The sequence below is a fragment of the Pseudophryne corroboree genome, chromosome 7 (assembly GCF_028390025.1).
Source record: "Pseudophryne corroboree isolate aPseCor3 chromosome 7, aPseCor3.hap2, whole genome shotgun sequence".
Taxonomy (NCBI): domain Eukaryota; kingdom Metazoa; phylum Chordata; class Amphibia; order Anura; family Myobatrachidae; genus Pseudophryne; species Pseudophryne corroboree.
Window position 1 is genome coordinate 128,972,244 of NC_086450.1, and position 16,045 is coordinate 128,988,288.

At 43.0% G+C, this 16,045-nt stretch overlaps 1 protein-coding gene across 2 annotated transcripts in view; it reads left to right on the forward strand.

Moving 5' to 3' along the window:
* Nucleotides 1-16,045, forward strand: part of LOC134944780 (prolyl endopeptidase FAP-like) — a 240,779-nt gene that overhangs the window by 169,223 nt on the left and 55,511 nt on the right. For both annotated transcript variants that reach the window (XM_063933632.1, XM_063933633.1), the window contains one exon: nucleotides 941-1,135. In XM_063933632.1, coding sequence (XP_063789702.1) covers nucleotides 941-1,135 — 195 coding nt within the window. The remainder of the gene's footprint in view (nucleotides 1-940; nucleotides 1,136-16,045) is intronic.

Below are 16,045 nucleotides of genomic sequence, written 5' to 3' on the forward strand. Positions count from 1 at the left end.
AAAAACAAAACAAAAAAACAGTACAGTGACAGAATGCTAATAACATATTTTACTGAAACTATAATGTATTGAGTTAAAAAAGAAATTCTCTAATAAATGTTTAAATACTGTGGGATATATTCAATTGAAGTCCGATCCATTCCGACATTCATTTGTCGGAATGGATCCGACCTAGGCTATTCAATGTCATCTCAATTCGACTATTAAAAAAGTCCAATTGAGATGCGGGAGCTGAGACAGGGGAGAGCCGCAGGCAGATGGGGGAGAGCAGCGCTACAGCAGCGGCTATATAGCCGCTGCTGTAGCGCTGCACTCCCCCGTCTGCCCGCGGCTCTCCCCCATCTCCCCCCACCTCTCTGCCTCTCCCTCTCCCCATCCCCGCCCCTCTCCCCGCCCCCGTCTCTCTGCCTCTCCCCGTCCCCGTTCCTCCTCTCCCTGTCTTTTCGACAGACGGCAGCTTTCGGTTTCAATTAAATATATCCCTGTATGTCTTTAAAACTTTATAATTACTCCATTAATAATAAGTGTAATAAGTGTATTACATCAGTCACCCCCTTTCATAACCCTCATTTACCACCATGTCTATTCTTTGCACAAACATTCATTGAAATGTGTTAGTTCCATTATACTGTATTTTGCTCTGCAGTAGTTTTGAATTATGTTTTGAACTGTCGTTATAAAGAGGGAGTGCTGTATTTATATATACACTGTGTCTAGTCGCTGTACTACTACACTCTAATACAGAGGTTCCCAAACGCTGTCCTCAAGTCACCCCAACAGTCCAGGTTTTAGGTATATCCATGGCTCAGCACAGATGGTTAAATCAAATTGGCTAATTAAGTCACCTGTGGCCAAGCATGGATACATTTAAAACCAGGACCGTTGGAGTGCCTTGAGGACCGCGTTTGGGAACCTCAGCTCTAATATGTATCTTCTCCAGATATGGAGGACCATCAAGCCAGGAGGTACATCATACATTTTCAATTGGCTGGAATGCCTATTGGGCAAGCTCTGAGAAGATCATTGTTGCATCAATGGACGGCAGAGGAACCGCATACCAAGGAGACAAGTTTATGCATGCAGTATATAGAAGGCTTGGAACACTAGAGGTTGAAGATCAAATATTTGCAGTAAAGTGAGTGTATAACGTTTATCATGGAGAAGGAATTAATTAGATTAGCCCAAAAAATGTGCAATTTGTTGGGATGACATAATGTGGGGGCATAATGATAGCTCAGTGATGGGATAATGTAGGTGCACGCTGATAATAGAACATGCAGGCACAGGGAGAGATGATGGTAAAAGGATTTCCTTTGTGCTATACCTAACTTACATGTTTATTGACATATTCTACTATACATTATCCACATTGATACAAAGGATCCTTCATTTTAACTTAAAACCATAGTCTTATTTATCTTGTAGACATTAATATATATAGTCATATGTATCATGGCCATAACTAGGTGTGGGCAATTGGTGCCTAGGGTGGTGGCACTGTCACTGCAATGTGGCACCTGTATACACCTAGAATGGCATCCTGCAGCTTACAAAGATACTGTCTAAAGCATCCTCAGCTTCTCCCTGGTCCCAGTGGTGCCAACAGAGGGGGATCGGGGTACTCTATACCCTGGCCATGGCCTGTTGGAAGGGCCCAGTGGAGGCCATGGTACTGCAGCCCCCCCTTCCCTGTTGCAGACAGCAACACTTGAGGCGGGGAGAGAGAGGACTGACTACTGCTGCAGCATCCTCTCTCCCCAGCCCAGCATACACACTGCTGTGATGTGGGGGGGTGGGGGGTGAGTGATCTCCTCCGCCACCCCCCCTTTTACCTGCCAGAAGCTAGTGTTTTAATACTTCCTAAGGATTGGGGCTGGCTAAACCTCCCTGTATTGGCCACACCCCCTGCCTGTACCTGGGCCCGTCACAGCTTTCTGCTCCCTTGGCCCAACCCTCTCATTATGAAATCATGATGTCTTGTTCAGGGGACAGGGACCACACAGGGCACGTTTTTGCCATGCTTCTTCATTGCTATGTACTAAAATAAATGCACATGGGCCAGGGGCGTTCTAAGAGAGGAGGGGCCTGTGGGCAGACTCCGGGTGGGCCTCCTCCTCTCCACGGCGCAGTACATTCCGGCAATGTGCCAGAGTCTACTGCACATGCGCAAGTCTCCGGAAACATGACACCCGCCAACGTCCGGAGACTAATTTCCTAGTGCACATGTGTGGTGGCCATTATGGGACTGATTTTTTGCTGCTGCTACTGTGGCTTCAGTGCCCGTTGCGGGATTCCGGAAAGGTAAGTGTTAACACAGCATGGCTGCAGTGTGTGCAGTCAGGGCCCCCCTGAACCCAGGGGCCTGTATGCACCGCACACATTACACCCATGGTAGAAAACGCCAATGATATGGGCTAGTGCCCCAGGTATATCCAGAGCCTAGCAACTCTCCAGAATACATTTGTGAATAAAGCACATTTTCACGTCCACAGATGCAGTATATATGCAATAAAAACATATATACAAATACAAACAGGAGTGGAGTCTAGCTATGGCACCCGGAGAACGGATCATCTGATTTCCTTACACCGGCCAGTCATGCAAATCCACGACACCTCCCGCTCACATACGGTGCCTGGAGGCTAATGTCATATTTGCCAGTGGAAGATACTCCACTTCATGTAAATCATAAATACCGTATTTGCCGGCGTATAAGACGACTGGGCGTATAAGACGACCCCCAACATTTCCACTCAAAATATAGAGTTTGTTATATACTCGCCGTATAAGACTACCCCCTTCCACACACCAAATAAAATGTAAAAGAACATCAGATTTGTGACATACTGTATATTATGACCTGATAAGAGATTTGGATAGGGAGTATTTATCAAGGTATGCATAAGAAGGGGGGAGGGGGCGAGGAGAAAGTTGTAAAATGTATAAAAGTATACCCCTGTGTGCATTTATTGTCACCGGTTTCACATGAGTGCCATTAGTATTAGTATTAGTGCCATTACAGTACCTGTCATTGTCACCATTGTACGGCCACAACGCGACTGCAGCGCCTCCGGCCAGTCCCTGCATCTCCCTGTAATTGGCACTAGTGACCCGCCGCGGCCGCACTGGATATCGCGCGATACTGGATGGTATATAGAATGAGGTGGGCGGGCATCGGGAGGCCACTGTGGGCATCGGGCGAGTATCGGAAGGCCACTATGGCAGCTATGTCTATCCCAACTGAAGTGCACCCGGCGTATAAGACGACCCCCCCACTTGGAGGCATGTTTTTCAGGGCAAAAAAGTAGTCTTATACGCCAGCAAATACTGTAGTCTTGATATCTTTTACTGACATTTATTAGTTAAGATGTAATTGAGGCTCCAACATGCAATATTTTAGGAGACAACAGGAGATGATCCAACAGTTACAAAGAACACACAGAGGCCACACAACAAAGTGCTGCACTGAGACATTTTTTTTTAAAGTGTAACTTTGTCAGGGACAGACTGGGGCTGTATTTCACCCCAGCATCCCTGAGTGAGTGCGCACCAATGGAAAAAGTGTCAGGGGTATGTCGTGAGTCACAGGTACATGGCTTTCTGACATGCCCCCATTTCTGCATGCCGGCTGAGCAGAGCACTGGGGGGGTGGAGCTGCTTGGCCTGTCCAGGCTTTTGGCTGGACCAGCCCATCAGGCCATTGGCCCTTCTGGCCAGTCCGGCCCTGAACAATTGCATATAGTATATTGAGAACAAATTAAGAGCATTTGTGCCAAAAAGAATTGCACTGAGGGTATAAATTTCTGCAGCTTTGTAAATGACCCGTGATGTTTGCAATAGTTAACAAAATCTGACAGATACATCAAGAGGCAAAATACTATAGACTGTCACAGAAAAACGACACGTGCCAGTGAATCTAACTTTCTGTCTGCAGGTGTAAAACAATAAACTTGTCGTTATAGAATTTAGGAAGTGATAAAGGAAATGCCCCAAATAGGGTAAAAGATATGCAATAAGTTATTTGAATAATATTTAAAAAACATTTTTTTAAAAAGCAGCTAAGCTTTACCTTACAGAATCAGAAAAATTAATTTGCAGTACAGATCAACTTTTAATAAATCTACTTTACTACAAGCATTTTCTAAACAATATTTTATTTAATATTAGGTTAATTTTGTTATTGATTTGATTATTTGTGGTACATGGCACACAGTAAACTCATGGATGTGGATCATTAGGTCAACCCTAATAGGTCGACAGTCAATGGGCCGACCCCATATAGTCAACATGAAAAAGGTCGGAAGGTCAACAGGGTCATTACATCAACATGTAAAAAGCAGACAATGTAAAAGGTCGACAGGTAACAAAGGACGACACATGAAAAGGTTGAGATGGAAATTGGTCAACACAAAAAAGGTTAACACAACATTTTAAATTTTTTTGGGTGTCGTTTTTGCCATCAGGGCACAGGGAACTCCAAGTAGTGTACTCCGTCCCGTTGCATGGCTCGCTTTGCTCCCCATGCTTAGGGCAAGAAGACCCGCTTCCCTAACGCCGCACTTGGCACAGGCTACTATTCCCAATCATAGTCCACGTGGATGGTAAGGTATGAAAAAGGTGGCAAAAATGCAAAAAACCCTTAAAGTTGCATCAGCCATATGTGTGTCAACCATTGTTATGTCGACCATTTGGACCTGTCAACCTTTTGTACCTGTCGACCATAAGCACAGTCGACCTTTCACCTGTCAACCTAATGCCCATGTTGACCTTTATAGGTCAACCTATTTACTGTTGACCTTTTCACTGTTGACTTATAGTTAGGATACCTAAACTCATGACTAAGTATAGTATATATAATAAACTTGCATAATTTATTATATAGTATTTAAACAAAATTGCACACAAATAAAGATACTAGCTAATTATTCTTCCAAAACTGTAGTGGTTGAAACAGAAGTGTAGAGTTGAATAGGTTCACAAATAAAATCTCAAATATCCCAGTCTGGCAAACTGTGTTAAATTGGATCTGGGCTGAGGTTTCAAGACTTGTATCAGATAACATCTGGGCTCAGTAAAGGATCTGAGAGAAGGTCTGAAGGATTATGCAGAATAATATCTGATTTAAACAAGTTACTAAACTTAATTCCGCTTGAGTTGAATGAAATGATTCTTTCAGGAAATAAAAACCTGATGTGTTTTCATCAAAAGAATAATATATATTAATAGTGTAATACTACAAATGTAGCAGAAAGCTTACAATACCTATAGAAACAACCAGGGCCAGTGTTAGGCCATTCGGCGCCCCCTGCATATATGTCATTTTGACATACCTCTTCACAATGTTTAATATTGTGAAATAAGTAAGGGAGAAAAACAGGGCTGGCTAGGGAGACAGAAAGGTATTTCGTATGTGATGGGTCAAGTCTTTCCCTGGGAAATAAACTCTTCAGCTATCCCAAAAAGAAAAAGCATCAGATACCTTAGGAAGGGAAGTAGGGGGGGGGGGGGGGAGTAGGGTGGCCCATAAGGGTCTTACCAGGGCTAGCCATCAGAGTTTCAAAACCATTGATGGTCTATGGCGGGTGGAGGATACTTTTACCATTGATGGCAGAGAACCAGATGGCTCCCCGCCATTGATGGTAGCCATGGTCCCAATTTTTTTTTTACCATCTATCATGCTGCTGTTGCTATTCTGGGCTACTGAGCTGTCAGCCAGCAGCCCTGCGCCACTCCCCCTGCTCTTACGCACTGCCAGGAATGTGATTGCCCACCTCCATATAATATACTTTAGTGCCTGGGAGACTGGGTATCAGGGGCATCTGGCTGTGATGAGCAGGAGGCGGAAAAATGGAAGCGGAAGTGATGCGCACAAGGGGAGTGCACCGAGCACCGGAGCAAGCCGGGCACTGCGGGAGCACCAGGGGGAGCCGAAATAGCGGAGCCATCAGCGGGGGAGACAGGTGCTAAGAGGTGGTGAGCAGTGCAGCAAGGTTCCCGGGAGTGGAAGCGGCGGGGGTCTAACTGAGGCTGGAGCCGGGTGCAGGGCTGAAGCAGCGGGGGTCTGACTGAGGCTGGAGCCAGGAGCAGTGCTGCAAGTAAGAGCCAACACAGGGGAAGCAGCTACCTGTGAGTAACTGCTGCTGCAGGTGGTCGGGACTACCCCCGGACACGCAAGTATAATTTTTATTATTGTATTGACTGTTTTGCATTGATACATTATTACATTGTATTACCAATTAGTTTACTGTTGAAAATTGTTTCTCTCCACAGCTAGGCTATGGTATCGTATTGTATTGCATAGTTTGTAATGTTTATATTGTATTGCACTGTTTTTCTGAAGGTAACAGGAATTTAGAGTTTTTAAACAAAATGGGTGGGGCCCTGATTGAGACTCTCACTCAGTGCATGTCGTGCAAGATGTATGCGCACCTGGAGCAACTGGCCCAGTGTGAGTACATCTGCGCGAGATGTGTGCGAACTGTTGCCCTGGAAGCCCAGGTACTTGATCTAGAGCAAACCGTTATGCGACTGAGGGATAGTCACAATCTCGAGCAGAGCTTAGATAGAACGGTGGAGGAGTTGCAGGGAAGGACACCGGTAGAAGAGGACGAGGACAATCAGGTAGCCAGCTGTGTCATGGTTAGAAGAAAGAAAAAGAGGGGGAGGCAGGACTACCAAACCCCAATAAATTTCCCCAATTGGACGAAGATTCTCGGGATGGCAGTGAGGAAATGACGGAGCTGGAGGATACCGTTCCCTCTAGCAACTGAAGGAGCAAGCCCTCCAGGACAAAGGGGATAAGAGAAAGCGAGGTACCTAGTCAGATTGTGGTTATAGGGGATTCTATTATCAGGAAGACAGACAGGGCAATCTGCTACCAGGACCGTGATCGCTGTACAGTCTGTTGTCTCCCGGGTGCTTGGGTATGGCATATTGCGGACCTGGTAGAAAGATTGTTGGGAGGGGCCGGGAATGACCCGGCGGTCTTGGTGCACGTTGGCACCAATGACAAAATTAGTGGTAGGTGGGATGTCCTTAAGAAAGATTATAGGGACCTAGGCCAGAAACTAAAGGCAAGGACATCTAATGTAATATTCTCTGAAATATTACCTGTGCCACGCGCTAGTCCAGAGAGGCAGAGGGAGCTTACAGAGGTAAATGTGTGGCTTAGAAACTGGTGTAGGAAAGAGTGGTTTGTGTTCTTGGAACACTCAACGGACTTCTTAGTCAGGCGCCATCTTTTTTGTCGCGATGGATTGCACCTGAATGAGGAGGGGGCAGCAGTGCTGGGGGGAAAGCTGATTAGAAGGTTGGAGGAGATTTTGAATTAGGTGCCTGGGGGGAGGGATTAGAAAGAATTAGTGGGACAACATACCTCCCAACATCTTAGCTGTGGAAAGAGGGACTTTGGCGCGGCATAGCCGTGCCCCGCGGAAAAGAGGGGGCATGGCCTCAGAGAAGGGGGTGTGGCTTCATGGGAGTGCCGTGATCGCGAGCCACACCCCCGGTTTTCATCACTGAGGGGACATGACCAGCGCTCTGTGAGCTGCTGGCATGCCCCCTCTCCCTCCGTCTCTAGTGAATAGACGCTGTGCGCTTTCGCACAGCGTCTATTCATCGCGGCTCTGATAAGCAGGGCAGCAAGTGACAGAGTCTCCCAACTGCCCCCCCCCACCGCGGGACACTGTGGCTCACGGGTGGTACAGCGGGACAGTCCCATAAAAATGGGACTGTCCTGCGAAAATTGGGAAATTTGGGAGGTATGGGACAACTAGAGAGCAAACAAAAGAGGGATGTATAAAGTATAATGGGGGTGGAGAGAGGAAAGGAGAAAAATAGTCAGCGATGGTAATTTAAGGAATACTCAAGTTCCTAGGAAACGTTATCTACAATAAAACTTGCAGGTCAGGGAATTACTAAACTTAAGTGTATGATTGCAAATGCAAGAAGCCAAACAAGTACAGTAAAATGGGGGAATTAGAAACGATTGCATGTAATGACCAATATGATATAATAGGCATTACAGACACATGGTGGGATGATTCTCACAACTGGGCAGGAAACATGGAGGGGTACACTCTCTTCAGGAGAGATAGGACTAATAATAAGGGAGGGGGTGTTTGTCTCTATGTTAAGCCATTCCTAAAACCGTATTGAAAGGAGGTAATTTACGAGGGGACTGGAGATAACGTGGAGTCATTATGGGTTGAGATTTCGAGTGGGGGTAAAGATACGAAAAAGCTTCTAATAGGGACATGCTATAAACTGTCAGATATTAGTGTGTCTTGCCAATTACAACTCTTGCAGCAAATCAAAAAAGCAAACAGTAAATACAGCTAGGGGTAACAGGTTCTTAAACATGCTAAAAGATCATTACTTGTCCCAGGTAATCAAGGAACCAACTAGGCATAGGACTATGCATCTTTAAGGATTCAGTAATATCAGGTATGGTTCCCAAAGACTGGCTGGCGTATAGCGGTAGTAGTGCCTATATTCAAAAAGGGAAGTAAAGCTGAACCAGGTAACTATAGACCAGTTAGTCTTACATCTATAGTGGGGAAAGTATTGGAAGGTATTCTAAGAGATAGTATTCAGAAGTTCCTTGAAGTCAGTAAGGTCATTAAAAGGAATCAACATGGGTTTATGAAGCACAGATCCTGTCAAACCAACTTACTTGGCTTTTATGAAACAGTAAGCACAAACCTAGATCAGGGTAAAGAGGTGGATATAATCTTTTTAGATTTTGCCAAAGCATTCGACACTGTACCACACATGAGACTTATCTACAAGCTACAAGAAACAGGGCTAGGAAGCACAATATGCACTTGGGTCAAAAACTGGTTAGATAATAGGGAGCAGCGCGTTGTGGTTAATGGATCTTTTTCAAATTGGACTGAAGTGCTAAGTGGTGTGCCGCAAGGCTCAGTATTAGGACAGCTATTGTTCAATATTTTCATTAACGACCTAACAGAAGGTCTAGAGAGCATGGTGTGAATTTTTGCAGATGATACCAAATTGTGTAAAGTTATAAATGCGGAGGGGGATGCTGAGTTGCTTCAGAACGACTTAGTTAAATTAGAAGCTTGGGCAGCGAAATGGAGAATGCGCTTCAATACAGACAAGTGTAAGGTAATGCACTGTGGTAACAAGAACAAAAATAACACCTACCTTCTAAATGGGGTAAAATTAGGGGATTCTGTACTGGAAAAGGACTTAGGTGTCCTCATAGATAGCAAACTAAGCAGTAGTACCCAAAGTAAGACTGCAGCAAATAAGGCTAATAAGATATTAGCATGCATAAAATGGGGAATTGATGCTAGGGACGAGAGTATTATACTCCCGTTATATAAATCACTTGCGAGGCCACACCTTGAATACTGTGTACAATTCTGGGCACCTTACTACAAAAAGGATATCCTGGAGCTAGAAAAGATTCAGAGGCGGGCGACCAAACTAAGGGTATGGAGATGCTGGAATATGAGGAAAGGCTTGCAAGACTAGGCATGTTTACACTGGAAAATAGGAGATTAAGAGGGGACATGATCAACATTTACAAATATATAAGGGGACAATATAGAGATCTTGCGCAGGACCTGTTTTTGGTTAGATCAACACAGAGAACTCGTGGACACTCGCTCAGGTTAGAGGAGAGGAGATTCCGCACAATATGGCGTAAAGGCTTTTTTACGGTAAGGACGATACGTGTTTGGAATTCCCTGCCTGAGGGAGTTGTAATGGCCGATTCAGTCAACACCTTTAAGAATGGGTTAGCTAAATTCCTAATGGATAAGGATATCCAGGGTTACGGGGCATAGTCACGCACTATGGTTATTATAAAAAAGAGGGATAAAACGTAACGGCAGTCATCAACTTTAGTCAAAATTTTATACAAAATAATCGTGCATAGGAGACCACAAATAGGTTGAACTTGATGGACATCTGTCTTTTTTCAACCTTTGATACTATGTTACTATGTTACTATACTGGACCTAGTACTAACTAATAATGAGGAGATAATATCAAATACTAAGATAGGGGAGACCTTAGGAAATAGCGATCATAATATGATCACATTCGATATCAGCTTACAAAAGTAGCACTATAAGGGTCTAACTAAGACTTTTAACTTTAGCAAAAGCTAATTTCAACTTGCTGAAACAAGCAATGAAGGACATAAATTGGGAAATTGTATTTCATGATAAGAATACGGCTGAAATGTGGGATGTTTTTACAACTGTGCTCAATGTGTACACTCAGTTGTTTATTTCCAAGGTCAACAAAAACAGGAGTAGTAAATTCAAACTAATGTGGCTTAATAAGAAGGAACAAATGGATAAAAAGAGGCATGCTTTCAAAGCATTTAAGTCTGGCCAGAAGGCGGAATCATTCCAGTTCTACAAGGAATGTAACAAAAAATGCAAAAAAGAAATCAGAACAGCTAAAATAGAAAACGAAAAACAAATCACAAAGGAGATTAAAACAATCCCCAAAAAGTTCTTTAAGTATGTAAACAGTAAAAGGTTAAAAAAAGGAGAATATTGGGCCATTAAAGGGCAAGTTGGATGTCTTGATTAATGATGCTAGGGAAAAAGCAGATTTATTGAATAAATTCTTTTCATCAGTATTCACAAGAGAAAACAGATTGATGAGAGTAGAGCACAACATAAGCTATAATAACGACCCGTTGCTAAGTACTTGGTTAAACGAGGAAGTAGTCCAGGATAGACTAAGTAAAATTAAGATAAATAAATCTCCTGGGCCGATGGTCTTCACCCCAGGGTTCTTATGGAACTTAACGCAGAGCTATCGAGACCCCTATATTTGTTTTTCAGTGAGTCAATTACATCAGGAATGATACAGAGGGACTGGCGTATAGCAGAGGTAGTCCCAATATTTAAAAAGGGTATTAAAACTCATCCCGGTAACTATAGACCGGTAAGTTTGACATCTATAGTGGGGAAAATACTGTAAGGTATATTAAGGGATAGCATACTAGAGTAAACAAACAAAAATGGGTACTACCTCAACTGCGCACAGCTTACAACGTCCAATAAATTGTCTTTAAACCTTTAGGAGAAGGATAATACTTGAAGGAGATTCTTCCTCCAATCCTTCTTTTCTTAATCCAATGTGTGGATAACTTCCCCCTGAGTTGGTCCAATGTTCCTCAAAGAAAGAAGAAAATGGAAGAAACGGTATCGTGTGATGAGTCCCAAGTTCAAAATGGCTGATCGCTTAGAGACTTTCTGATTAGGCGAGATGTTTCGTACCGTACTCACGTCTCAAAGGAAGGGTTTCCACACATAAAGGTTTCTTTATGGGTTCAAACTTCTCCCAACGGGGCGGAAGATGGCTCTTACTTCTTTCCAATTCTCCCCGAGCAGTGTCGCACCGTAAGGGATAATGAAGAGAAGAACAGCTCAGTTGATAGACCACAATGAAGTCTGTTACACCAATCCGTATTTTAGCCGGAAGGGTGAATCAGCTTACCATACTCACACTAAACAAGTGTTCAAAAAAGCACATAAAGGTATCTTTTAACCGTGATTCGTATTTTGATGGATCAATGGAATTGGGATATCAAATGGGTGAGCGTACCCCACTTACAATCTTCCTAGGTGATGTCTAGCCCGTAGCAGTTTCTTTTTTCCTCCTTGCACCGGAGGTGGAACTCCCCTCTTGAGTACTGCCAATCTCGGTGTAATGAAATTTGTATCAGAGATGGAGGTACATAAAAAGGGTTTTTATTTCAATGATAAAAAATAAGACAAACAGGACCAAAATCCTAATGGACCATCCAGATGATGTTTAGCACAATCAGAAAGATGAGATAGATCCGGATTACCTCACCTTAATAATGGTGATCTAGAAGGTCCCCAGGTAGTGTATAGCCCTCACACCAACGCGTTTCGACCAGGAGGTCTTGAAAAAGACCTCCTGGTCGAAACGCGTTGGTGTGAGGGCTATACACTACCTGGGGACCTTCTAGATCACCATTATTAAGGTGAGGTAATCCGGATCTATCTCATCTTTCTGATTGTGCTAAACATCATCTGGATGGTCCATTAGGATTTTGGTCCTGTTTGTCTTATTTTTTATCATTGAAATAAAAACCCTTTTTATGTACCTCCATCTCTGATACAAATTTCATTACACCGAGATTGGCAGTACTCAAGAGGGGAGTTCCACCTCCGGTGCAAGGAGGAAAAAAGAAACTGCTACGGGCTAGACATCACCTAGGAAGATTGTAAGTGGGGTACGCTCACCCATTTGATATCCCAATTCCATTGATCCATCAAAATACGAATCACGGTTAAAAGATACCTTTATGTGCTTTTTTGAACACTTGTTTAGTGTGAGTATGGTAAGCTGATTCACCCTTCCGGCTAAAATACGGATTGGTGTAACAGACTTCATTGTGGTCTATCAACTGAGCTGTTCTTCTCTTCATTATCCCTTACGGTGCGACACTGCTCGGGGAGAATTGGAAAGAAGTAAGAGCCATCTTCCGCCCCGTTGGGAGAAGTTTGAACCCATAAAGAAACCTTTATGTGTGGAAACCCTTCCTTTGAGACGTGAGTACGGTACGAAACATCTCGCCTAATCAGAAAGTCTCTAAGCGATCAGCCATTTTGAACTTGGGACTTATCACACGATACCGTTTCTTCCATTTTCTTCTTTCTTTGAGGAACATTGGACCAACTCAGGGGGAAGTTATCCACACATTGGATTAAGAAAAGAAGGATTGGAGGAAGAATCTCCTTCAAGTATTATCCTTCTCCTAAAGGTTTAAAGACAATTTATTGGACGTTGTAAGCTGTGCGCAGTTGAGGTAGTACCCATTTTTGTTTGTTTAGGTATATGTTCCATGGTGTTGAGTGACACCGGGCACTACGCAACTGCAGCCGCCTGAGCGCAGTGGTCTACTATTTCTGTTTTTCCTGTATAGCATACTAGAGTACTTGGATACCTCCAAGGTTATTACTAGGAATCAGCATGGTCTTGTGAAGGACAGGTCATGTCAAACGAACTTAATAAGCTTCTATGAGAAAGTGAGCGATAATATTGAACAGGGTAAAGCAGTGGATGTGGTCTTTTTGGACTTCACTAAGGCCTTTGACAAAGTCCCACATAAGAGACTAATTTTAAAACTAAGAGAGTTTGGGGTAGGAAATACTATTCGTACTTGGGTGAGTAATTGGCTGTACAACAGGAAACAGCGAGTGGTGATTAATGGGATGTTCTCTGAATGGGCCTCAGTGCTCAGTGGAATACCGTAGGGTTCAGTACTCGGGCCATTGCTGTTTAACATATTCATTAATGACCTAGGAGTGGGCCTAGAAAGCACAGTGTCAATTTTCGCAGACAATACTAAACTATGTAGAGTAATTAATTCAGACCAGGATGTTGAGTCTCTACAGAAAGATTTAGAAACATAGAAACATAGAATTTGTCGGCAGATAAGAACCACTTGGCCCATCTAGTCTGCCCCTTTTTTTTTTATATTATTTTTATCTCTAACCTTATTTGATCCTTATTTCTTTGTAAGGATATCCTTATGTCTATCCCATGCATGTTTAAATTGCTCTACTGTCTTAGCCTCTACCACCTCTGATGGGAGGCTATTCCACTTATCCACTACCCTTTCTGTGAAATAATTTTTCCGCAAATTTCCCCTGAACCTCCCCCCCTCCAGTCTCAGTGCATGTCCTCGTGTCCTATTGCTTCTCTTCATTTGGAGAATGTTTCCCTCCTGGACTTTGTTAAGACCCTTGATATATGTGAAAGTTTCTATCATGTCCCCCCTTCTCTGCTCCAAACTATACATATTGAGATTTCTTAGTCTTTCTGGGTATGTTTTGTGATGTAGGCCATGCACCATTTTAGTTGCCCTCCTTTGTACAGTTTCTAATGTATTAATATCCTTTTGAAGATATGGCCTCCAGAACTGAATACAGTATTCTAGATGAGGCCGTACCAATGACCTATACAGTGGCATTATTACTTCTTTCTTTCTGCTGCTGATTCCTCTCCCAATGCAGCCAAGCATCTGACTAGCCTTCCTCATTGCCTTGTTACATTGCTTACCTGCCTTTAAGTCATCTGAAATAGTGACTCCTAGATCCCTTTCCTCCTTTATCTAGACTTGATGTCTGGGCAGTCAAATGGAGAATGAGGTTCAATATAGACAAATGTAAAGTTAGGCACTTTGGGACTATGAACAATCGGGCAGCCTATAAACTAAATGGGGAAAACGAAGGGATAACGGTAGTTGTAAAACATTTGGGGGTGCTCATCGATAATAGACTTAGTAGCAGTACGCAATGTCAAAATGCAGCAACAAAAGCAAATAAGGTGTTAGCATGCATAAAACAGGGAATGGAGACAAGGGATGAGAGTGTAATCCTGCCACTGTATAAATCATTGGTATGGCCACACCTGGGATATTGTGTACAGTTCTGGGCACCTCACTATAAAAAAGATATCTTGGAACTCGAAAAGGTTCAGAGGCGAGCCACCAAACTGGTTAAGGGGTTAGAGGCACTGAGTTATGAGGACTTACAAGGTTAGATTTGTTTACACTGGAAAAGAGGCGATTAAGAGAAGACATTATTAATATTTATAAATACATAAAGGGACAATGCAAGGATTTATCAAACGATCTGTTTATCAAAAAAACACTGCATACAACACGAGGACACCCCCTGAAGTTAGAAGAAAAAAAATGTCATACACAACGGGGAAAAGGGCTCTTCACAGTAAGAGCAGTAAGGATTTGGAATACTCTGCCAGAGAAGGTAGTATTGATGGATTCAATCAATAAGCTTAAAAATGGATTAGAAAATTTCCTAGCTGAAAGAAATATCCAAGGATACAACATTTAATTAATATAAAAAATTTATAATACAGGTTGAACTGTCTTTTTTCAACCTCAACAACTATGTAACTATGTAACAATGACCCACGTGGGAACTGTCATTTTCAGTAGTATGTAGAAAAGGGGTGGCATTTTTTTCTGTGGGGGGGAAGGGGATTTGGTTTGCCAAGAGCCATGGATTACATCATTGATGAAGAAGACTGAGCACAGCGAAGAAGTTGGTAAGTATGCAGTGTGAAAGTGTGTGTTTTTTTTTAAAATAATGGATTAAAACAGTGGGACTACAGGTGCCAGTGGTCCCTTAATGTCAGGGCATTCTGGCACTTATACTCTAAGTGCTGACATGCCGGGGCAGCTTGTGGGACCTGTAGCTTCACTGAAGAATATATTTTCTATTTTTACACTATGAACCCACCAGGGATGCAAGGCATAGCCCAGAGCTGTCAGCCGATCTCTGGGGGTTCCTCAGGAGTGGAGGTTCCCAAGGAATTCCAGGCCTTGGCTGACCAGTTTGGGGTGGTTTACATGATGGCAGAGGGACTCTCCATGATGTGTATCTCCCTGCTGTTGCGTACGTTTCTCGGCTGGTTTATCCCTCTGCTAGTTTCTAGAAAACCCCCACACCATTTCCCCCCCGATTTTCAAATATGTGACCGGGCTCAGAGGTCTGGTTATGCTTTTGGGGCAGGATCCCACGCTGTTTTTTCCCCCTGTTTTTTTTAAACACTATAATTAACTATTAACCCTAAGAAGCACCGCACAGATCACAGTTATCTGTGCAGTGCTTCTTTTTTGATGTTTTTGCCATCATATTTGAGGTTCTATTTGTCTTTGGTTTTGAACTCAGCAGATGAAAACTGATGGCATTTACATATACAAAATCTGACTGTCATCGACATCTTGTTTAAAATGAAATTGAAATCTGATGGATTATAAATGTATGGATTTTGCAGTCGGTCAGTTGATTTAACTTGATTTTAAAAATTATCTTAAAAATGACCTTTAGTATACCTCAAATTGTCCTATTCAACTATTCCATAAGTTCTCAAAGTCAGTCCTCAGGACCCCAAACAGTTCATGTTTTCCTAGTAACGTAGCATGTGCTAATGTGTATTCATTACTCACTGGCACATTTTAAGAGATTTTCAGGTATAGCTTATTATTTCA